Raw genomic sequence first — 25,021 nt, forward strand, 5'->3', positions numbered from 1 at the left:
TCTCAGGCATCGGCATCACCCAGAAGCCTTCTCTGGTGCAGAGTCACTGTCACTCAGACGCCCTCTGGCATGGCGTTGGTGTCACCTGGGGGTCCCCAGCGTGGTGCTGGTGTCAGCATCAGGAAGCCCATGGGGAGGCAGCTTTGCCACGACGCCAGGTGTGGTCTGAACACGCGGGTGTTGCCCGCCGGATCGTTTGCATCATTGTCGCAGGGCTGGCTCATGGCAGGGAGCACTGGCCTCGTCCGCCCGGGGAGTCTCTGCGAGCTGTCAGGAGCAGAGGCCGCGGCCGGGCGTGGACGTGGGCAGGGACACCCTGCCCAGCCTCCAGGTCATCAGACACAGGCCCCAGAACCACTCCAGTCCTCAGGAAGACCGTTTCTGCCTTACCGGGGTTTCCGCAGTGAGCGCGCGGCCGGAGCAGCCCCTCAGGTGTTCTGCGTGGGTTCTGCGTGGCGGGAAACCGTGTCCTTGTGTCCCTCGCCTGTGTCCATGAGCAGCATTTTAAGCACTGACAGTGGCCACACCAGAATAACAAGGTGACCCTTCCAGCTCTGAAAACGCGTTTCCTTTCCTTTCCTCTCAGTCTGGTAACAGTCTGCCCAGCTTGTGAAGCTGGTTCCATTACGTCTTCTTCCCCTGCGTACTTATAAACATGCAAGAACGTGCGAGGACACCCATGTTGATTGACATGCATCTTGTCCTGTACAACAACAGCCTTGAGCTTACGGCAAACTCATGTTATTTAAATGTTCTTAGGGTTGTAACCAGTGGTAACAGTCCCTAAGATGTCACCAAATAACTTGCAAACTGCTAGTTTATTAGGACATTTTTCTTTCCTACATTTGCTAAGGTTGTGAAGGTTCAGCCATAACTAATTATTCAGGGAGTGGAGTTAATAACCTCTGGGTCTTTCTAAGAATATATTCTCTACACAGTGTATCCTTTCTTCTGCAATTAGACCAATCACAGCAACACCAGACTCGTTGACATTCAAATTGGATACCTGCCTTAGTTGCATTTACTGGTGAGTGCCCTAGAGTACTGAAATAAATGGATAATATTCAGTTGTGCTGAAAACATGTCATTAATATTTTATAACAATTGTTGTCTAAGGACATTTTGGCATGAAAATGCTTAAGTAACTGAGACAACCAGAAGAAAAATGTGTGCTGTGGAGTAACACAAAATTTCACATCCCTCACCACTGAGGAACAAGGTGAGAAAACAGAGAGGCAAGGCCCACCCCCGAGAACAGAGTCAGGAATCCCCATGGAACCCACACTGCTCTTCACTGGAGATCACAAGAATCCACTACAGACAGAGGCACTCCACCTCCCGGCCAGAACTGCTGCAATGGTGGGTCCATGATGATGCCGGGTGTATCATGCACAGGGTGAAGATCTCAGCTCCCTGTGCAGAAAATCTGGTGCACCTGTAGTGCAGGAAAGGGACATTTTTCAAGTCATGGAATGTCTCTGAAGCACCTGACACGAGCAGCAGAGCAGGGTTGGCCCCCAACTGCAGTGTGCAGTGCAAAGTGGCTGAGACTGGTAGTTTAAAGTGGCCTCAGAGTGCTTTTCAACACGCTACATCACATGGTCAGAGACCCGTCTCCTTTTCTGTTCACACTCAGTCGGTCTGATCGCTTTCAAAGGAAAAGTTTTAGCTCAGTGCTATTTCCTTTCTGACATGTACTAAATGTTCTGGTTCAAGACTTTCTCCAAGACTTGATGTCCATAACAATCATTTATATTATCAAGATTCTAATAGGTAACCAGTGCCCCGCACATTATAATTTCTCTAACAGCACATGGAAAAGATGGAAGGGAGTATGCTAGAATTACATGGACAAAAATGTCTGAATAACATCTCAGGTCCAAATGCTGAGAATGTGAGAAAAATTCCCCCAAACCCTATTTTATGTATTTGATGTATTAATACATATAATGTACTACAGATGTATTTTTATACTATTAATTTTTATACTATTTTTATAGTATACTTATATACTATAATATATAACATATTTATTAATTTTTTATACTATTAATTATTCTGATGTGTTCAAACTAATTTATGATGCTAAAAATTTGCATCCACTTTTACCAGTATATATTAAGTATATATGTGTATAAAACATATATATGTATATATTCATAGGACCACTAACCCCCCCCCCTTTTTTTTTTTGACAGGCAGAGTGGACAGTGAGAGAGAGAGACAGAGAGAAAGGTCTTCCTTTGCCGTTGGTTCACCCTCCAATGGCCGGCGCAGCCAGCGCGCTGCAGCTGGCACACCGCGCTGATCTGAAGGCAGGAGCCAGGTGCTTATCCTGGTCTCCCATGGGGTGCAGGGCCCAAGCACTTGGGCCATCCTCCACTGCACTCCCGGGCCACAGCAGAGAGCTGGCCTGGAAGAGGGGCAACCGGGACAGAATCCGGCGCCCTGACCAGGACTAGAACCCGGTGTGCCGGCGCCGCAAGGCGGAGGATTAGCCTAGTGAGGCGCGGCGCCGGCCTAGGACCACTAACCTCTAATATGAATTCCACTGTATAAGGATCTTGATTGTGAGTTCATATCAGCTTATAATTTTATTTGTAAAATGGCTTTTTATTATTTCCCTAATTCATTGTTTTCATTCTTAAATATATAATAGTTTTTGAAAAAGAATGTTTTGTCACAGTTGAATGCCAATAATTTCCAAATCATAATTCTCCCTCAAATTAACTCATGTAAGTATATAAACGTAAAGCTGTAATATTGCAGAGCAGCTTAGACATATGGCAAAATACCACCTGAGCTACTGGCTGTGTCTCACTTGCCAAGTTTGCATGAGAAGCAAAAAGCTCAAGCTGCAAAATGATTACAGCAGCCAAATATCAACCACCCCAAAATGAAAATGCAGACGTGAACTCTGATGGATGACAGATTGCTGTAAAACATATAAAAATAGGACAGAAAAGCCATATTCTCAGTCCACTTAAAAGTCAAAATACAGACATGAAATCCCACAAGCAGGCACTGACTGTTGCTGCTGTACCTGACAATGGAATGTCAACTGCCACTGACAATTTCAGCAGGAAGAAAATGAGAGCTGTGGTTGATCCTGTCCCACGGAGCAGCCTCTCCATGGCTCTTGGGGAAGGAGACACCTCACGAAGACCGAAAACCTCAGTGTCGCCTCTCACGTTTCATGTAAAGCTGAGGAGAGCGTGCTTAACCTGGAAACTCAAAAAACAAGCAGAATAACGTATTAATCCATACACTGTAAATCGCCAACATTATAGGAATTACATACACCTTCCTGTTTGGTAGTACTTTTTAATCAACATATTCTCTAATAATTCTACCAAAACAGAGTGCATCTTCCCCTTCACATTTCACAAAAGGAGGTTAACACAAGCTGTACTGAAACCCACAGACCTCTCCCGTGAGTCTTGTCCCTGGGTCGGAGGAGGTTCACTCGGAAGGCACTCTACCGCACGCTACCTAGTGTCAGCAGCCGCAAGAACAACCCCACTTGGTTAACTTCATTCACATCATGGCTCTTGCTCAACCAATTTTTTTATACTAGGCACCTAACCCCATTTGAGTCACTAATAAGGATCACAAATATAACCTTTTGAGTCTTTTCAGGGAAAAAATGCTCAGTGTTTTTACAGTAATAGGAGGTGAATAGTTCTAGAAATATATAGGAAAGACATAAATAAAGGACAAGTGGATGAGGACCAGCCATTTTAACTAAAGCCTGCAAATCTGCATTTGGCTCAAGAAAAAGATAATAGCATCAGTTGCTCCCCACTTAAGCAGAAAGTTATTCACTCCAAGGAAACAGAGCAAAGATTACCATCTCCAATTTTCCTGAACCATTATGACAACAAACATCTGAGCATTGTTCCTAATAAGACTATTCAATAATTTCCATACTTGTTCACTTAAAACTGATAAAACAGTGAAGACAGAGGTAGACAAACCACTAAATGTATATTTAATTCCACATATTTGGGCTTTTTTATGTCATCTCAGATTATACTTTCTAGGGCTTACAATTTGCATCTTCCAGATCTGCATGTAGGAAGGTCAAAATGTAAGCAAAATTAATGCTGCTGCTTACTTTACAATTTTGAGAGTTTTAATGGATGGTAGAAACTTCTTTTATTTTGAGAAAAAGCATCTTGATCATGAAAGAAAATATTCCCCTTGATCACAGGGTGCCCCCAAAAATCTGAATTAGAATAATGGTGTTACTATACTTTGATCTCAATTCAATTCCCTTCTGTAAAATCAGAATTACAAAAAAACTATTCTTGTTTAATTCAAAAATATTTCCTAAACTGACAACTACACTACAGATTTATTCATTTATTTATTTTTAAAGATTTATCCATTTATTTGAAAGCCAGAGCTACACAGAGAGAAAAGGAGAGGCCGAGACACAGAGAGGTCTTCCATCCACTGATTCACTCTCCAGTTGGCTGTGATGGCTGGAGCTGCGTGGATCTGAAGCCAGGAGCCAGGAGCTTCTTCCCAGTGTCCAGTGTGGGCGCAGGTGCCCTGGGCTACCTTCCACTGCTTTCCCAGGCCATAGCAGAGAGCTGGATTAGAAGTGGGGCAGCCGGGACTCGAACCAGCATCCATATGGGATGCTGGCACTGCAGACGGCAGCTTTACCCGCTAGGCCACAGCACTGGCTCCTACACTAGAGATTTAAAAATGTTATGAGGGGAGGACATTTAGTGTAGCAGTTAAGATGCCCACGGTCCATATCAGCATACTTAGGTTCAATACAGCTCCAGTTCCTGCTCCTGATTCTAGCTTTCTACTGATGCAGACCCTGGAGGCATGGGCCCTGCCACCCACATGGGAGACCCCAGTGAAGTTTCTGGCTCCTGGTTTCTGCCTGGCCTACCCTGGATGTTAAAGATGTCTGGAGAGTAAAACAAGAATGGATGACATATCTCTCCTCACCACCACCATGTGTTTATGTGTCTTGGTCTCTCAAATAAATACAAATTTTTAAAATTACATTTTAAAATGTGTTCTGTTTCACTGACATCCAGTTTCCTAAGGAGTTATTTCAATCAGCAAAATGAAGTAAAAAGTCACTTTTGTCGCTCCCCCATTCGCGGAGGAACGACACTGGACCCTGCGCTGTTCTTATTGCCCAGCCCTTCCCAGGTTAGCTGCCGCCCCCCCCCCCCGCCTCCGTGGAGGGGCGGCACCCCCCCCCCCGCCTCCGTGGAGGGGTGGCACCCCCGCCGCTTTCCCCGCCTCCGTGGAGGAGCGGCACACCGCCGGCCGGCCCTCTCAGGGGCTGCTCAGATGTTTCCCCCAAATGTTCCTGGTGCATGTTGTCTCTCTCCTCCTTTATAGTCCTCTTCCACCAATCCCAACTCTGCTGCCCACACGCCAAGCATGCTGCTCTCCTCCAATCAGGAGCAGGATCAGCTCCTGCAGCTCATCAGTCAAATTGGCGAGGCAGCTGCGTGGAAGTTGTTTACTCCTCCCCAGCGCCATATTGTGGGAGATCAGATGCATAGTGTTGGTCTTAGTTCCAGTAATGTAGTCTAGTCTCAGTTGCTCCCCACAACTTTCATTCTAAGAAGCAGAACATTGACTTGACTACTAAAACTGAATTCTACCCATTTTATCTATTTCTAAAATGAAAAGTCTGAAGAAAATACCAATGCTTGCCCTTTCAATTTTGATTCCTTCCTGCTCTGTTAATAGTATGGCAAGAGCCTCTAGACCCACTATTGGCAGGTTTGGGCTGCATTTCACCCCTGACCTGCACCTGTGCTTAGCCTAGCCCTCTGCTCCTCTCACTCCACACTCGCATTCAGAGGCACCCATGTCCATCTTAGTGAGCCGCCCTCGGTTTCTAAGAGCTAAGGCTTCCAGACCTGTGACGCTCTGAGAAGACCCTCTGAGCAGGTTCACATCATCCCACGCTGAGGTATTTAATGAAACTACTAGATGGACCCAGGAGTGATGTAGGCCAGAGGTCAAGGTGGAGCTCATAGATCCCAACTGCTCAAAAGCAGTGATCTTATGGATTTTAGTGGTCGTAAATAAATTCTCTCCCATAAATGGGTGCCACAGTGAACCCCTGAACTAAAATAAATCCGTTTGTTAAGAGACACGTCGGACACTGGTGACATCATCAGTTTCCAGAATGTGGGCATGTTTCAGTCTCCAGGTTACCTCACCCCCTGCAGAGACTGGCACCAGCTTACCTGATCTCTGTGTGTGCACAGGCTGTGCAGTTAACATGTGACCCCCTGGAAGCAAGGGAAGACAGAAGCCCTGGCTCACTCTCGGTCTGAAAAGAGAAAGCAAGCCAGCCTTAATTTCACCATCAGACATTGTAAAGGGCACGGTGTTTAGTAATTCTGTTTTATAACAGTAAAATAGCAGTAAGATCATATTCCCATTGATGTTTCTTGGAAGAATATGAGTTTAATGCTTCACACCAGACCTTAAAGATAAAAGCAGTTATTTGAATTCAGGATGGAGTTGACACTAAGAAAAGAACAACATACACTGAGACATTTTTGAGGTTCAGTCACTCAAAAAACTGACATCTGGTAGCTATATTAATGATACTAACTCAAAACCAGGCGACATCTTTGCATGGATCTGGATAAACTGGGTTAAATCTTCCTACAATTTTAGCTTTTCTTTAGAATGAAGAAAATCATACCTTCTACCTCATTAAAAAAAAGAAAGAAAGAAAAAAGGATGGGCTGGCATTGTGGTACAGCAGATTAAGCCACCACAGTGACACGAGCATCCCATCTCAGGGTTGGTCAAGTTCTGGCTGCTCCACTTGCAATCCAACTCCTTGCTCATGAGCCTGGGAGGTCAGTAGAAGATGGCCCAAGTATTTGGGCACCTGCCACCCATGTAGGAGACCAGGATAGAGTTCCTGACTCCTAGCTTTGGTCTGGCCTTGCCCTGGCTATTGAAACCATTTGGGGAGTGAACTGACAGATGCAATACATCTCTCCTCCTGCCCCATTAAACAGGAAACTCTTTCTGATCACTGGCCAACCACTATGTGTAGAAGATGAGGATCTGGAGCAATCCAGCCCTGAGACACTTGATGGAAACATGGACAAGCTCACAGCCCTCAGAGGGCCATAGGAGATAAAGCTCTCAGCTGTCTTCAGAAAGCCTATAATGAATGACACCATCAGGCTTACAAGTGACCGCACAGATCGCTCAAATGTTTTTAAAAGAGCATGGTGGTGGCAAGCTAGAAACAACCTACATCCCTGAGTTACATTGCTCTTCACTTTAGAAATGGAAGAGAGTAGGATGAGTCTTTGTCAAATCTACCTGGCCTCCAAGGTTAGTGCCAAGATGCTGAGGCCAAGAGGGGCAGTGGGGTGCATGGGATCAGTGTAAGCATCGCCCAGTCTGTGGTCTGGAGCATCCCAGCAGACCTCCTTCACTCATCTCTACCAGTGCACGTAGCACACTCACAAGCCGTAAGTGAAATCTGCCAGCAGCAGTGATGGCAATGATCGTTGTGTGCAGTGGTAATGAGGATACATGAGGCATCTCCACTAACAACATTGTGAGCCATTGACTCTGGCTGACTTGTGTGCCTTCTAGTGGAGTTCAAAATCACAGCAACTTAAAAAATAAACCGTATTCCTGAAGTATTTAGTGTTGATCTGAGATCAATGGATTTAAGGATTTTTTTTTTTTTTGACAGGCAGAGTGGACAGTGAGAGAGAGAGACAGAGAGAAAGGTCTTCCTTTGCCGTTGGTTCACCCTCCAATGGCCACTGCGGCCAGCGCGCTGCGGCCGGCACACTGCACTGATCCGATGGCAGGAGCCAGGAGCCAGGTGCTTTTCCTGGTCTTCCATGGGGTGCAGGGCCCAAGCACCTGGGCCATCCTCCACTGCACTCCCTGGCCACAGCAGAGGGCTGGCCTGGAAGAGGGGCAACCGGGACAGAATCCAGCGCCCCGACCGGGACTAGAACCCGGTGTGCCGGCACCGCTAGGTGGAGGATTAGCCTAGTGAGCCGCGGCGCCGGCCCGATTTAAGGATTTTTTTAAGTTTATTTATTTGAAAGACAAAGTTAGAAAGAGGCAGAGGCAGAAAGAGAAAGAGATCTTCCATCCACTGGTTCATTCCTCAAATGACTGCAGTGGCCAGAGCTGGGCTGATACAAAGCCAGGAGCCTAGTGCTTCTTCTAGTTCTCCCACGTGGGTGCAGGGGCCCAAGTGCTTAGGCCATCTTCTAGTGCTTTCTTAGGCCACAGCAGAGAGCTGGATCAGAAGCGGAGCAGCCGGGATTTGAACCGGTGCCCACATGAGATACAGGCACTGTGGGTGGCAGTCTTACCCACTTTGCCACAATGCTGGCCCTAGATTTAAAGAATCCTAGAGCAGTGGGAGTGTGGTAGGTGTTTTCCAGTATTCCCCAATGCCTCTCCATTTCTTGCAGCCCCTTCCTTGCACCACAGCTTAGCAGCTCCTTACAGGCAGCTGTTTCTTCCCCTCTTGAATCCGGCAGAGCTTTGACCACTGAGTGAGTCATGAAGCCCTGCACATCCTCCCTCTCTCATCTCTAGAAACCCTGTGCAATTGTCCTGACAACAAGCCATGCTCCCCTGAAAGACACAGCCACAGGCATGTCACTGCTGTGATCCTGAGCAACTGCTAGAAAGCCCCTGCGAGCCGGGGAAGGCCATCCAGACCAGCTGGCCCAACGCCTTGACAGCACACGGGGCAAAGCCAGCTCAGGCCATGTCAGTCATGACCTGCAGAGATCAGCAGAGCATCCAGGGGGACAGCAGACCTAGAACAAGAAGAAATGTGTCCTTCCTACTGACAGTCTGCGGGGCAGGGTGGCGATGAGGAAGTAACTTCTTAATACAGAGGACAGGATAAAAGAGGTACGCAATACTGACAATTATTGAAGCTCTGTAGTATATACATTGAATATACACACATATATACATTGCATATACATGTATATGCACACATATGTACATACACATTGAAGCTGTGCAATATATACTGCATATACATACTATACATTGTATATACATACATACACATTGCACATTATATGTACATAAATACACTGAAGCTGTGCAATATACAATTGTATATACATATACATTATATCTACATTGTATATATGCATACATACACATTATACACACATTATATGTATATATTTATACACACATATTGAAGCAGTGTAGTGTATACATGCAGAGAGCTTCTTTACTTTATTTGGGGCTCATGTAACATTTTCATAACAGAAGTATTTTTAGTATCGATTGTGTAGAAATCAGCCTAAGATTTTGCAACAGCAGCAAGGTGTTTCTCTCAGGAAGTGGGCAAAACCATGAGAATGTCTGTTGGCCTACGCTTGAAACAAACTAAAACCAAAAGCAGAGGAAAAGACTTTGGCTGTGAGGCTATCCAAACCTCTTGTGTTGGGATTGAAGACATAGGGCTGGTTGAGCACCAGGGTGTGTGTTCCATATACGTTCCATGAGTTCCACAGAAGGAAAAATGGAACTCCATGTTTTTCCCTTATTGATTGAAGGTTTTAAAAGCCACAGTCCACCTATAAAAATGTGAGCTCTACTTAGAGTAAGTGCCTAAATCTTCGTTGCTCTAGTATATTCATCTGTCTTTGATTGTTAACTCATCAATTTTGCACTGTTTCCATTGGAGACTTCTTGAAATTTCATTGATAAAGTATAGAAAGGCAAAAATGAAGAAAAATTTGTTAATTTTCACTCCACCCTTAAAAATCAAACATAAAACCAAAGTGTTTTAAAATCAGCTCAGAGGTTTCTGGCTATATTAATTTTCTATATAACAGTGTGTATGTTCCACCTGCCAGGAATGGTGCCTGTTTTTGATACTGCTTTGACACTTAGACCTTAATGAATTGAAAATACTTTTATTTTTATTTTATCAAATAATACTATTTAAATTAGTGTACTGGACCTTAGAAATGGAGGCGTTTCTGCTTCATCTTAAGAAAGGAAAGAGTCTGACCAATGTGGTGAGGGGAGAAATAGAAATAGCAGCTGGTCTGGGACGGGACTCCTCAGCCAGAGGTCTTTCTCAAAGGCTTGACATTTTCTCTCAGTAATTACTTACAAACACATTCGAACCAAACTTCTACAGAGAAAAATATAACAAGGAAAATCCAAAGAAAAGCCTACTCTATGTTCAATAACTCCCATTTCATTTCCATGGAAGCAACCACACAAAACAAATATCAGCGTCATCCATCGGCTGCTTTCAAAGAAGCATGGAATGGGTGCAGCCAGGAGAGCTGCACTGACCCTGCTTTTCACCCACAAAGAACACAGCTGCTGTGCTGGCCACTCCAAACTCCAGGGACTGGAATGAACTCTGTACACATTGTCATTACACAGTTTTCCACCAGGGAAGCTCAAAATAGACCATCAGATTTTGGCATAGAGAGCAGGAAGGAATACTGACAACGACATCCAAACTGCAGTTACAGAAGCAACTCAGTGCAATTGTGTGTTAGTCTGAGATGGTGCTACGATTGGGAATTGCTACTCCCCCTACACTGACAGGGCTTAGAAATCACCGAGCTATACCAGCAGGTGTCTCACACAAAGCCATTTGACACCTTGGTGATAGAGTGGATATCTCCTCACTTTCCTCTGACCTCCTGGACCCCTTAGGAAACTCCTTTCTGTGTGACCATCAGGCCAAGGAAAACGGTCTCCTGGTTTGGAATCGGGGCCTGGCATTCCCATAAGCCTGAAACGTGATCTGAATGCCTCCACACCTTGAATCCATAAGGATAAACACAAAGAAAATTCAAAGGCTTTTTTTCAGTCTTCTGCTTGGCTAATATCATAAATCAATTTACAAGTGTCATAAATACAGTAATCCTGAAATAACTGTTAATGCTCTTCACTCTAAAAGCACAGGAAATATTGTGCATTACAGCCTTATCTTTCAAACTCTGCCTCGTGTCACTGTGACAAGACAGAAATCGTTTGAATGTCAATTCCTCCACCCTGCAGCGCTGGCTCAGAGAAAAGCAGATTCCATTAAAGGCAAATTAATTTTATTGGGAAAATGTCAGCTGTAGTTAATAATTATGTGGGTAATATCATTAATATCACTACTTGATTAGCAAAATACTGTGAGGGAGCTCTGATGGGAATGCGACTAAATATATCTCATATATTTAGATGCACTATAACTATTTTATTTATATATATATATATATTCCCTCTTTGTTTACCCAGACATCTAAAATTCTCAGTAAACAGTACTCTGTGGTGACACTGAACTGAAAATCACAAAAGAACAAAACTACCAAAAATACAGGTCATGAGACAGCAGGCTATGCAAACTATCTTCTGAGTCTGCCCTCACAGAATCCCTGAATACCACTGATGGCCATCTAGGGAATTTTCTTCTTAATTAAGGATAAACCACAGATTACTAAATGCACAAAACTTAAGTGTATATAGCTCAGCATGTCGACATATGACAAATCTGTGTACCCACTCCACACCTGCTAGTCAGCAAAAGCATCCCTCCAGCTTCACTCCTGGGAATCCCTAGGGAGCTGCCTCTTGGGAGTGCCAGGTCTGCTCCTGTGTCCCAGTGGATCCCAACCTGGAAGGTCTCCTCCGATCATGTTATGTGGGGCCAAGTGTGGCCGATACAATGACTGGCAGCGCTTGTGACATTTAGTGGGCGGCAGTGTGGTCTTGAATAACCTGAATCCTCAGAACCATCCTCCCTATGAAGATTGAGACCCTCCCAGAAGTGCCAGCCATGCTGGGAGGCAGACAGGTGCTCCCGAGTGCTCAGTGACAAGACAGCTGTGTGCACTGCCACTCCCAGTCACTGTGGAGGTGGTCAGATGGTTCCTGCAGAACTACAGACTCTCACCACACACTCCAGCAACTGCATTCATCCACTTTTACCCAAAGGGGTTGAAATTTTATGTTCACACAAAACCCAGCACTGTGGTGTGTCACTGCAGACAGTGGGTTGGGGGCACTGTGGTGCATCACTGCAGACAGTGGGTTGGGGGCACTGTGCTGTGTCACTGCAGACAGTGGGTTGGGGGCACTGTGGTGCGTCACTGCAGACAGTGGGTTGGGGGCACTGTGCTGTGTCACTGCAGACAGTGGGTTGGGGGCACTGTGCTGTGTCACTGCAGACAGTGGGTTGGGGGCACTGTGGTGCATCACTGCAGACAGTGGATTGGGGGCACTGTGGTGTGTCACTGCAGACAGTGGGTTGGGGGCACTGTGGTGCATCACTGCAGACAGTGGGTTGGGGGCACTGTGCTGTGTCACTGCAGACAGTGGGTTGGGGGCACTGTGCTGTGTCACTGCAGACAGTGGGTTGGGGGCACTGTGCTGTGTCACTGCAGCACATCACTGAGATAACCCAGCACTCTGGTGCGAACGCAACATGCAGCGTGCGGCAGGGGACCTGGGGAGATCCCTGTGCCTTCTGCTAAATTTTGCTGTGAACCTAAAATGCTCTAAAAATAAAGGTTCCCTTTAAAAAAAAAAAGGAACTGTAATATACAAGAGAAAACAATGAGATCACCTATCACAGATTTTTAAACGATAACAGAAAATCAATGACAGGAAGACAGTTCTTGAAGTATCCTCGTCACTGTCTCCAGCTGCTGCCAATCACCCACAGTAAGAGCACCCCAGGAGCCACCGGGACTCTGGCCAGATGACTGCAAAGTCTTCCATGTTTCTGCTTTCTTCCTCCTGCATCAGATGCTGCCGCTCCGTTTATGTCCTCTCTATTTCTCACAGATTTCTTCTTGCTCATACGGTGAAAGGAATCTTCAAAAGGGAAATATGGTGTTCCCAGGTTAGTGAAAAATCCCCTTCTTTATTCCCCATCAACCGACCAATGACACAAACACTGTGAAAGCCGTTCACTGGGTTTGGAACTGGAGATCATCACGCGGAGTGAAGAAGCCAGAAACAGAGAGACAAATGCCGTGTGGCCTCTCACACACATGGCAGCTTAGAAAAGGTGATCTGATCTTAGAACAGTGACTACCGGAGGCCGGGGTGTGGGGAGAGGCACATTGCCTCGTGTGAGGAATAAGGTAAGAAAATGTCCACAGCAGTTCAGCCCGGATGCAACTACAGCAGGCACCATGCACAGAGGCAGGGAGGGGAACACGGCTCAGACAGTGTTGGGAGCCCCTCAGATTCTGTGAAAGGCGGGAGACCGCAGCAGCATGGGCCTCACCATGCTCCATCAAAGGGGGGCCTGATGAATGCAAACACGAGTTTTGCTTTCTGGAACTTTCTGGAATTTTTCCCAGAAATCTTTTGATCTGTCAGTCACTCCGTGGATGTGGAGCCTGCAGATAGCAAAGGGTCCTGCACAGCCTCCTAGTGTGTTATGTACATAATTCTGGCCCTGGGACACGGTTATCTCTCAACAATTGGTGAATGAGTGAACTTGAAACGTGTACAAAACACATGGTCCTTGAGGATACCACCATTCTTTTTTTTTTTTTTTTTTTTTTTTTTTTTTTGATAGGCAGAGTGGACAGTGAGAGAGAGAGACAGAGAGAGAAAGGTCTTCCCTTGCCGTTGGTTCACCCTCCAATGGCCGCCGCTGCAGCCGGCGCACTGCGCTGATCCGATGGCAGGAGCCAGGATCCAGGTGCTTTTTCCTGGTCTCCCATGGGGTGCAGGGCCCAAGCACCTGGGCCATCCTCCACTGCACTCCCTGGCCATAGCAGAGAGCTGGCCTGGAAGAGGGGCAACCGGGACAGAATCCGGCGCCCCGACCGGGACTAGAACCCGGTGTGCCGGCGCCGCAAGGTGGAGGATTAGCCTATTGAGCCACGGCGCCGGCTCGAGGATACCACCATTCTGCTACTATCCAACCAGCTGAACTCATGGTTAGTACTGTGGTTAACTAGTCCATAGCACTTCATCCCTGCATGGTCAGCACTGTGGTTAACTCCTGGTTAGCACTACGGTTAACTAGTCCATCCACTGAAGCACTCCTTCTGAGCCACACAGTATGGGCAGGTTGACTCTCGCCGGTGCTGGCTGTGTGTTCTTCTTTGGCCGTAGAAACATGAGGGCCAGGACCACTTCAGTGATCTCTGTGGCCTCTGAGCACGGGCCTTCTCCTCACTCTCGTCACCAGGGGACTGAGTCCTGGGACATAAAGTGGCCAGGCCACGTCTCCAGCCACTGGCGCGCAAGTCCACGGCGTTGCCTAGTCAGCTCCCCTCTGTGACACTACAGACACTTCATGTTCTTGTGGTGAAGACGCCTGGAACCTCTGGACTTAGGAGGCGTGAGTCCAGGGGAACAACTGTGCAGCCATCAGACACCAGGAGGAGGTTGTCTGTACGGGCAGTGTGAGCGGCCCACTCCACTTAGAGCCCTCCCACACAAGCCCGGGCCACCGCGTGCTCTGGGGTGGCAGAAGGTGCCCGGGCCCCGCATTGGCACTCACGGGCCTCTCCCTGGCTCACCAGAGCCACATGATTACCTGCATCCTGAAATCAGCGATAAAGCTTGACAGTGCCTCAGGTCTGTGTTCAGGGGCCTCTTTATAACAATCTGACCTCTTGTGATATCTCAGCCTCCAATTAACATTGCCAGAAAAAATACACTTTTGTGCCTATTCAATACAGTGAGCTGAAGTTCTGAGAGATCTCACTGGATACATCCAACCATGGGTGCTGGACACTGAGGGTGAAGTCCCAATATTAAAATCATCTGGCTTCTTGTTAAGCCGGGGTCCACTTCTTCATTCCACAGAGAGGCAGGGACAGACCCCTCTTTGGAGCAAGACGCTTAAGGTCAGATCATCTCCAGGAAGTGCCAAGCAAACACGGGAGAAGCCTCATGCACACAGCATATGAAGGGCCCAGCGGAGCAAACACCTCGACAACGTGCCCCGTCCATCAGCGTTGAGGCAGCTTTGTTCTCTGTGTGATGTTCCAACTTTGATCAGAAATAGAACCATTCTTAGAGAATTATTTTATGTATGTTCGTGCCACACTGAAAGGCATTTATGTCAGAAATCAACTTTACTCTCAATTCAAAGTTTATATTATGCCTCCCACTAATGCCAAAATATTCTAAATGGCAAGAAAATTCAGAGATAATGACAGCAGTAACAGCACTTGAATGTTCTCCCCACTCCTTCACCTTTCTGACCCCTTCACCTTCCGTGTTCTGGTTTCCAGGTCCCTCTGCTGCCTGTCTCCCTCCATCAGACTTTCTGCCGCACTCCTCGCCAGGTCTCCCTGGCCCTGTTCTTGGCACCCTCCTCATCCATGCTGCCGTCACTCCCTCACCGCGGGCTCTTCCTTTCCTCCCATTCTTCCATGGCTCATCTGTTCCCCTTCTCTGCACCTGAACCCCGGAATGCACGGTGTACTTCGCTGAGATAGTTATATGCAGGTACATTTCAACAAACTCAAAGGAAAATGTGAATAGTGGCTAACTGCTCTACTCTATTTCTCCATTACAGAGTTTTATTTACTTAAATATCTAGAATGTGATATAATGGACAACTATTATTTCTGTCTGAACACCCTCTACCCATGTTTTCCCAGGCATGGGCTCCTGGTCTAAGCTGAGCATCCATGGCACATAAGTTCTCCAGGCCGCCGTGAAGGTCCCAAGTGTCGGCAGTCACAGTGTGTCTCTAGGAATGCCCAGAACCCTTTTCCTGGGTGGACATGGAACTATAAATGCATGAGTTGAAAACTGCCAGTGACCATGGTTCTAGACTCATGGAGAAATCAATGGAAAAGGAAAATGAAACAGACACAAGAAGAAGCAGAGAAGGGCATTGGGGGGGATGGGATTCATGTCCCAACACTGTGTGTCTCTTATAATTTTGACAGAAAAGAATAAATTTCATCTTTTAAAATTTAGTAGTTTGAAAAGAAGAGAGAGAGATCAATCTTCCATCTGCCAGTTCACTCCCTGAGCAGACACAACAGCCAAATCTGGGTCAGGCTGAAGCCGGGAGTCAGGAGCTGCATCTTGGTCTCCCATGAGTGCCAGGGGCCCTAGAACCTGGGGCATCCTCTGCTGCCTTTCTAGGAGCATTAGCAGGAAGCTGGATTGAGCAGCCAGCACGTGAACCAGCACCCCAAAATGGTCTGCTAGCATTGCAAGCAGAGGCCAACTCACTGCACCACCATGCTGACCCCAATAAATTCCTTTTTTTGCACTAAGCAGTTTCTGCCACTTGCAAAAAGAGTCTTAACTTCCATAAAAGACAGAAACATTTTTGTGTTAGAGTACAGGTGTTAACTCAGAGATGGCCTAGGAGTAATTGCCAGTTTAGGGAAAACCAACTAAGTATTCATCAAATAATTATGTGTGTAATGGGAGGCTAAAATAAAGTTCAGCTGAGGCACCAAGAGATGCAAGCACTACTCTCCAAAGACTGCACCAGACTAACGGCGGCACTCACCGGAAGGGCCTCCACTCCTCAGCACACAAAGAATGGAAGGATCTGGTAGTGGGGTGGCAATCTCAGCAGCACTGCTTTGGAGAGGGTTATCCTGAAACTCCCCAATTCCCCAAGAAGGAAGGAGCCACGCTTCTGTGTCCCGACCCAAACCCAACGAGAGAGGCTTGAACTGTGCATATGGTTGTACAAATCTGCCGACAGGCATCGCGTGGGACACACGTGGGAGCCCAGCGGGGTAGCACACGGATGTCCACCAGATGGCCGCCAATGAGTTCAGAGAAAGCAGCAACTAAAGAGAGGGCCTGTGCTTGTCTCATTCAGCCTCTCGTGCATCCTTGAACATCCTGTCTGCTTGCCTTAGAGAGTTCCAGATCAAAGCACACAAACACAAACTCTCTCTTTCTCTCTCTCTTTTTCTCTCTTTCTCTCTTTCTCTCTCTCTTTCTCTTTCTCTTCTTTCCTTCCTTCCTTCCTTCCTTCCTTCCTTCCTTCCTTCCTTCCTTCCTTCCCTCCCTCCCTCCCTTTCTTTCTTACTTTCTTACTTTGTTTCTTTACTTGAGAGGCAGAGCTACAGAGAGAGGGAGACACAGAAAGCGAGGTCTTCCTTCCACTGATTCACTCCCCAAATGGCTGCAATAGCTGGAGCTGAGCTGATCTGAAGCCGGAAGTCAGGAGGTTCTTCTTAGTCTACCTCGCGGATGCAGGGGCCCAAGCACTTGGGCCAGCTTCCACTGCTTTCTCAGGCCACAAGCAGAGAGCTATCTGGGAAGAGGAGCAGTTGGGACACGAACTGGCACCCTAGGCAGAGGCTTAACCACAGCGCCCACCCCTCCTTCCTTGGTGAGTGCTGTAGCTGTGCCTTCCTATCCATACCCCACATCTTGCAGAGTTTAGGGAGGGACTTTGACTTTCATGGGAGGGCCTGTTTGTATGATAATAGCCGAGATTGTCCTTCCTTCCAGCAGCTGTCACCAGGGCCAGGAACCTGAGAGCACACTGCCTTTATTATGAGTTTCTAGGGCCCCAGGGCCACAGAGGGGAAGCTGCTTAACCACTGCTTGCACTTTGAGGGGCCAGGGCACAGAGTAAGGGCCAGAGAGGGATTAACACGGACAGGACAAGCAAAAGCAACAGCAGTGTCAGAACATCAACAAAACCAAGATAAAAACAGAAGCAAGTCATGCAAAATTATAAAATGTTTTGTTTTCTGAAAGTAACCCCTTCACCCCCGTTCTGAATCACCCAACTCTACAAGGGCCCCTAAATAAAGGGGTAGAGGAGGAGGTTAGCACCACTGAGCTCTCTGCTTGTGGCCTGAGAAAGCAGTGGAAGCTGGCCCAAGTGCTTGGGCCCCTGCATCTGCGAGGTAGACCAAGAAGAACCTCCTGACTTCTGGCTTCAGATCAGCTCAGCTCCAGCTATTGCAGCCATTTGGGGAGTGAATCAGTGGAAGGAAGACCTCGCTCTCTGTGTCTCCCTCTCTCTGTAGCTCTGCCTCTCAAGTAAAGAAACAAAGTAAGAAAGTAAGAAAGTAAGAAAGGAAGGAAGGAAGGAAGGAAGGAGGGAGGGAGGGAGGGAGGGAGGGAGGAAGGAAGGAAGGAGGGAAGGAAGGAAGGGAAGGAAGGAGAGGAAGAGAGAGAAAAAGAGAGAGAAAAAGAGAGAGAAAGAAAGAGAAAGAGAGAGAGAGAAAGAGAGAGAGAAAGAGAGAGAAAGAGAAAGAGAGAGAGAGAAAGAGAGAGAAAGAGAGAGAAAGAGAGAGAAAGAGAGAGAAAGAGAGAGAAAGAGAGAGAGAGAGAGAGAGAGAGAAAGAGAGAGAAAGAGAGAGAAAGAGAGGAAGGAAGGAAGGAAGGAAGGAAGGAAGGAAGGAAGGAAGGAAGGAAGGAAGGAAGGAAGGAAGGAGAAAGAGCCAAAGTTTAGTCTCTCCACAAACTGTTACCTGTTGGGCATTGCCTAAAACCTCCATTACAACATGGCGCCTGGCAGATGTTCGAGGGGCGTGTCTGTGGCTGCTGCGGTTAAGCTATGTAAGATCAGACCACCGGCAGGGATAGGTCTGCTTTGGTTCCAGACACGTAGACAGTGCGTGATCCCTATACTTTGCTTAAGATGCCCCTGTGTGTGGTCCACCCATGCCTACGTGACCTTTTCGCTGACTGGCTCCCCTACTGCGCATGTCCTTTGTAAGCTTTATAAGCCTGCACACTTCTTCAATAAAGAGGTTCCTGCTTCGACAGAACTCACGGGTGCTTGTGGTGTGTTCATCACCCGTCGACCTTACCTCTCCCCTTGGCCTTGTTGGGGAGTGCTTGCACTACCCCTGCTGGTCAGGGGCTAGCATTGGGCTTGAGACCCTGACAGTTACCCTCTGAGTAAGAACAATGAGTCATAGCCATTGAAGCCATCTCAGAACCTCACAGTGTCTGTGCGTAGTAAACTTTCACTAAATCTTAATCAATAAAGGGAAAGGCACGCCTGGAACTCTGGGCCTATGAACACTGAGGACACAGGACCTGCCGGGAAGCCTAGCTCTGGTCTATACTGCCTTGGCAGGCCAGGATGCGCCTCTGCCTGGCTGCACTGGTTCCCACTGTGGCTTTGTGTGTGCTACTTCTCACAGTAATAACGACACTGATTGCTATGGAAGAAAGAACTTCACTCTCCCCCATTTCACAGTCCTGCACCTGCACTCCCAACCCGCTGTAAACAGAAGACACTTCCTCCTGGCCTGCTCCTCACAGAACCCAGCACATTGGATCAGCTAGAGACGACCAGAGGCCTATGAAAGGGTGTGCACAGGTCACAGCAAATAGTCTTATCACCCTCCGCCTCAGATGTCAACCTCCACGGGGGTCCTGGAACCAGTCCCCTGGGGATGAATGACTTTTAAAAGATTTAGTGAATGACTCCCTACCAAAAGCAGTAACAACAGTGAAATGGGGGGGGGGGGGGAGTGAAAGGAGTTTCTCTTAGAGACACAGAGACTTCTGGAAGACATTGGTATAACTCACGGCCATTGCTTTTAGAATCACAGTGGAAACGTAACCTCCCATAATGATAAAGCACATGCAGTTAGATACAGTGGTCTCTGGTGCCTGTGGGGGATGCAGATGCTCCCATTCCTCACATAAAGGGCTGCATAGCCTGCACACAGCCTGTGCACTCCCCTAACCAACTTTAAGTCATCTCTAGATGAAGAACAAGATCCAACATGGTGCAAATGCTGTGCACACACTTGCCACGCTGTAGTGTTGGGCAACAGTGATCAGGGAAAGAAGTCTGTGCATGCTTAGTGGAGGGGCACGGCTTTGCTCAGAAAACTTCTGATCCTAGGTTGGCTCATTTTAGGGTTGCCTGTAGACTGACTGTGGTAAGGCAATGTGCTGAGGCCTGGTTGACTGATCTTTCTGGTTGATTCAGGGCCCTCAAACCCCTCTTTCCCAATTCCCACCTCTGTCCTTAGCCTTCCCACATGTTGGTATTAGTAAGTATAGCTGAATGGACACAAATGCATCCAGCGAAATCTCCAAATCCTAGTGGTCAGAATCGTTATTTGGAGTTGAAAAAGGACGTGACATCAGACACCAGAATGTGTGTTTGCACTGCTTAACTTTGACAGCTGAATAAACGTCGCATGTCCACCAGTGGTTATTGATTTATATTTTGCTGCTCCTTTCAGGAAAATATGAGAAGAGCCACTTAGTTTAGAATTAAACTCTTTTTTTCCAAATAAGCAAGTTTTTTTTTTTTTTTGGGGGGGGGGGGGTCACACATTACTAAACTTTAAGAAATACAGCAAGACTTCATTATTTTGAAGACAGACAACATTCTATAAACTACCCAAAAGCACTGAGATATATTTATATCCAAGCGACTCATTGATAAACATTGCTTGGGTCAAACCATAAACCCCTGAGTCAGACTGATAAAATCTTTAAGAAGTATTGATGTTGCACTGCGTAAGAGCATCAGTTCCCCAGTTAAGATTTACCTCTAGGGTGTCGTGAATCCAGCTCACCAATTTTGTTGGCTATAACTGTGTTAACTTCCATTGTGGTGCTGACAATTTTTCTAATACCATAAGTTTTACTTAGAATTATTTTAAAGATTTACTTAATGGCAATAAAATCTGGCTCTTGATTTCCATAAGTAAAGTACTAGATAAATATGTAGTAAAGCCAATCATATTTTGTCATTATGTGCACTGGATCACATTGATTGATCTCTGAATGTTGAAAAACCTTCCACTTCTGTGGTAAACCCCATGTAGACATAAAGTATTATCTTTTTTAATATTAATATTTTGTCTTAATATTTTGCCGATTTTCTATGTTTATATGTAATTTTCTCATTTTTACCATTTTTGATGTCACCAGCTCTCAGTATTATCTAACCAAGAAAAGAATTGGCGTTTTTCCCTAAAAAAGCTTTGTGAGTACCACAGACAGACCCTGAGAGACGGAGCCTGGTGCAAGCAGCCTTCGTCTCTGCCTGCCTGACCTGAGGCGTCTCAGTGACAACGGTGCATCTCTCAGGCACGGATACAGTACTTACGATGCAGACTCAGCATTCCTAGAATGTCAGTTTGTGAGGAAGCCCTTTCTGATGTCCAGAGCTTGTGCACAGCAGAAAATGCCATGAAGAAACGGTAGAGAGAGACTTTCTCCAATGCTGTGGAAAGACCTGTCTCCCAGCTTGTCATTCTCCTGCTTTAGCTCCACACCAAAGGAGCACGAGGAATCCTGGGTGAACACAAGTCCTGCCTCAGAAGAGGTTTTTCAAACATACAAAGGTTTTATTTATAAGCTGGGCTGCAGGAGACAATTTTCCTGCTGTGATGCTGACAGGACCAGCCCAGTCAGCAAGATGCTAAAGACCTCGAGCAGACAAACGTCAGTGAAGTCGCTCCACCAGGCCACGGCTCACTGCTTCTCCTGACAGCTGTTTAGAAAAATCACAGGCCAAACACCCTGAGTCAGCCAGTGTGAATTTCAGCACCTCAGAAAAGAAGGAAGTGAATGACCTTTAAAAACCTCTTCTCTGCAGAGCAAAATTCTGTTTTTAACTCAAAAATAACAATGCCCCCAAAATTTTCTTATTCGCCTGCTTCTATGAACCAAATTACTTAAGTCTACATCCGTGGCCCTAGAAAACTGTCAGAAGAAAGCCAAGAACATGCCAACAGTGGCCAGGCTTCTTTCCACTACTGGGTATTTAATTCTCTCTGGACAAGAAACAATGAAAAGTTAAACTAAAGTCAACATCAGGAAAATGGTATAATTTGCTTATCCAGTTTGTTTTGCAAGTGACTACAACAGTGAAAAGATTCAGGTGAAATGATTGTGATAACAGGGAAAAGAGTAAGGCTGCTTTGTGACAATATTGTGGGTTTGCATTCTGTTTCCAGAGGATAAACAAACTCAAAAGTCCTTCGCTTCTATTAATTGCAAAATGAACAGTTTCTTTTGTTAAACAACCTCTTCCTCTTGCCGTTGCATTAAAGTAGCTACCAACTTATAACACTTAAATCATATATTAAACAGGCGATACTTGCTTTGCAGCCAAATGGAAGTCCTATAATAACTTGTTAAACTATTTAATGTCATTTATAATTGATGACAGTTACTATGCGCTGTCTGGTGCCCCTCGCACACGGAGGCTGAGAGCTGCGTGTCAGAGAATGTGTGTGCTAGCTGAGACCCTGCAGACTGGAGCCACCGTACCACTGACCACGTGAGGAACAGCACAAACTCCACAGGCTGTCACTAAACAGGAACACTTGTCAAACAAGGTGATGTAGCAATCAGCAGACCAAATGTGGCCAGAGGCCCACGGGAACCAGACCCTCATCTCTCATGGGAGCCACGGTTTAGGTCACCGAACTAGTATGAACAGTGAGAATCAGCTAGAGGATTTTGTCTTCAGCTAGATTTTATAACTTCTCGCATTGAAGTGAGATAGTTTCAAATTAAAATCACATTTCAATTCACAACAGAGGATTCAAAGGATGAAAGGATTCAAATGGTTGAGACCCATGAAAAGATGCTCAGGGTCACTACCCATCAGGGAAATGCAAAAAGCACAATGACGTTAGAATGGCTCTCAACCAAAAATCCTGAAACAGCAAGTGCTTTTAGAATCACAGTGGAAACGTAACCTCCCATAATGATAAAGCACATGCAGTTAGATACAGTGGTCTCTGGTGCCTGTGGGGGACGCAGATGCTCCCGTTCCTCACATAAAGGGCTGCATAGCCTGCACACAGCCTGTGCACTCCCCTAACTAACTTTAAGTCATCTCTAGATGAGGAATAAAATCCAACATTGTGCAAATGCTGTGCACACACTTGCCACGCTGTAGTGGGAACGTAAACCAGTACAACCACTGTGGAAGACAGATGGAGATTCCTCAGCTATCAGAATATAGACCTACCATATGACCCAGCCATCCCACTCCCGGGAATTTACCCCAAGGAAATGACATCAGCATACAAATGAGTGGTCTGTACCTCTATGTTTATAGCAGATCAACTCACAGTAGCTAAGACATGGACTCAACCCAGATGTCCATCAACTGATGACAAGATAAAGAAAATGCAGTATACATACACTATGGAAAACTACTCATCCACAAAGAAGAATGAAATCCTGTCTTTTGCAACAAAATGGATGCAACTGGAGACCATTATGCTTACTGAAATAAGCCAGCCCAAAAAATACAAGTACCATATGTTTTCCCTGATTTGTGGTAGCTAATATAGAAAATATTAAAAAATTTAATGTATAGGGGCTGGTGCTGTGGCGCAGTGGGTTAACACCCTGGCCTACAGCACCGGCATCCCATATGGGTGCTGGTTCAAAACCTGGCTGGCCACTTCCAATCCAGCTCTCTGCTATGGCCTGGGAAAGGAGTACAAGATGGCCCAAGTCCTTGGGCCCCTGCACCCACGTGGGAGACGGCAAGGAAACTCCTGGCTCCTGGCTTCGGATCAGCGCAGCTCTGGCCATTGGGGAGTCAATTGGGGAGTGAACCAGCGGATGGAAGACCTCTCTCTCTCTCTCTCTCTCTCTGCCTCTTCTCTCTCTGTGTAACTCTGACTTTCAAATAAATAAATAAATCTTTAAAAAAATGTAATGTATATGAGAGGAAAAGCGTTTTCTACTTACTACTGTGAGAGGCCAGAGCCACGCCATGACAGGCTTCTCACAAGACAAAGGAACTGACTAGGCCCAGGATGCGCCTGGTATGAGAAGATGAAACCTGACACCGGGCAGTCCTTGGTCTGCAGGACCAGATGGAGATGACCAATAAGGTGGGCCGTCCTTGGTCCTGCAGGGCCAGGGGAAGGAAGGAATGTGGACCTAATACTTGTTTGCCTGGGAACTATAAAAACCCCCAGAACAAAGAGAAGCTGGTCTTGGTCTCCCAGCATTGCATTGCATGGAGGCTGGGGCCCCAGCATGCTGGACCTACAAATAAAGTCCCTTTGTTCTTTGCATTACGGTGAGTCTCACTGGTTCTTTCTATCTGGGCAATCCGGAACACAACACTACTTGTTGAATTCTGTATTTCGTGGTGGATTAAGCTTGTGACTATAAATAAAATTGAAAGTGTGACACTGTAGCCAGCGCCACGGCTCACTTGGCTAGTCCTCCACCTGCAGCACCAGCAGCCTGGGTTCCAGTCCCAGTTGGGGCGCCAGATTCTGTCCCGGTTGCTCCTCTCCCAGTCTAGCTCTCTGCTGTGGCCTGGAAAGGCAGTGGAGGATGGCCCAAGTGCTTGGGCCCTGCACCCGGCTGGGAGACCGGGAGGAGGCACCTGGCTCCTGGCTTCAGGTTGGTGCAGTGCACCGGCCGTAGCAGCCATTTAGGGGGTAAACCAATGGAAAAGGAAGACCTTTCTCTCTGTCTCTCTCTCTCTCACTGTCTAACTCTGCCTGTCAAAAAAAGAAAAAGAAAGTATGACAATGTAAAAATTAAAAGAAAAAAAGAAAAGAAAGAGAGAGGGTGAGAGTGAGGGAGAGAAGGAGAGTAGGGTAGGAAGTATCATTATACCCTTAAAACTGTGTATATGAAATATAGGAAGTTCATTTCCTTCTTACAAACAAAAAAATTTTTTAATTATATTAAAAAGCACAAAAGCAAAAATATCCAAGGACTGAATAACATTTTCAATAAGTATATTCACAAAATTAAATACATCAAGTTTTTGTGTCTTAATATTAAAAGAAGTGAATCTAATTAGTAGCACATACATTTTTTCCCCAAGTATTTGATAAACACTTGTTCCACACCTTTCTTTAAATGAAGAAGTTTTTGTGTGTTTGTTTCAAAGAAGCAAGAGCGAAGAGCAGGGGATGGTGCTATGGCACAGAGGGTAAGGCTGCCGCCTGCGGTGCCAGCATCCCATCTGGGTGCCAGCTCAATTCCCGGCTGCTCCACTTCCAATCCAGCTCTCTGCTATGCCTGGGAAAGCAGTGGAAGATGGCCCAAGTCCTCAGGCCCCTGCACCCACGTGGGAGACCCG

The 25,021-nt window shown here is 46.4% G+C and overlaps 1 protein-coding gene across 11 annotated transcripts in view; it reads right to left on the reverse strand.

Annotated features, from left to right (window-relative positions):
• Positions 1-25,021, reverse strand: part of CHL1 (cell adhesion molecule L1 like) — a 175,279-nt gene that overhangs the window by 70,604 nt on the left and 79,654 nt on the right. For 7 of the 11 annotated variants that reach the window (XM_070050027.1, XM_017350182.3, XM_017350184.3 and 4 more), the window contains exons 2-3: positions 6,240-6,325; positions 3,044-3,224 (exon numbers count right to left, since the gene is read on the reverse strand). In XM_070050027.1, coding sequence (XP_069906128.1) covers positions 3,044-3,134 — 91 coding nt within the window. In that variant the 5' untranslated portion in view covers positions 3,135-3,224; positions 6,240-6,325. Of the gene's footprint in view, positions 1-3,043; positions 3,232-6,239; positions 6,326-25,021 lie in introns of all 11 variants that reach the window. The other 4 variants (XM_017350188.3, XM_051832025.2, XM_051832024.2 and 1 more) reach the window with 1 other exon arrangement.

This window comes from Oryctolagus cuniculus, chromosome 10 (genome assembly GCF_964237555.1).
Source record: "Oryctolagus cuniculus chromosome 10, mOryCun1.1, whole genome shotgun sequence".
In the NCBI taxonomy this organism is placed as follows: Eukaryota; Metazoa; Chordata; class Mammalia; order Lagomorpha; family Leporidae; genus Oryctolagus; species Oryctolagus cuniculus.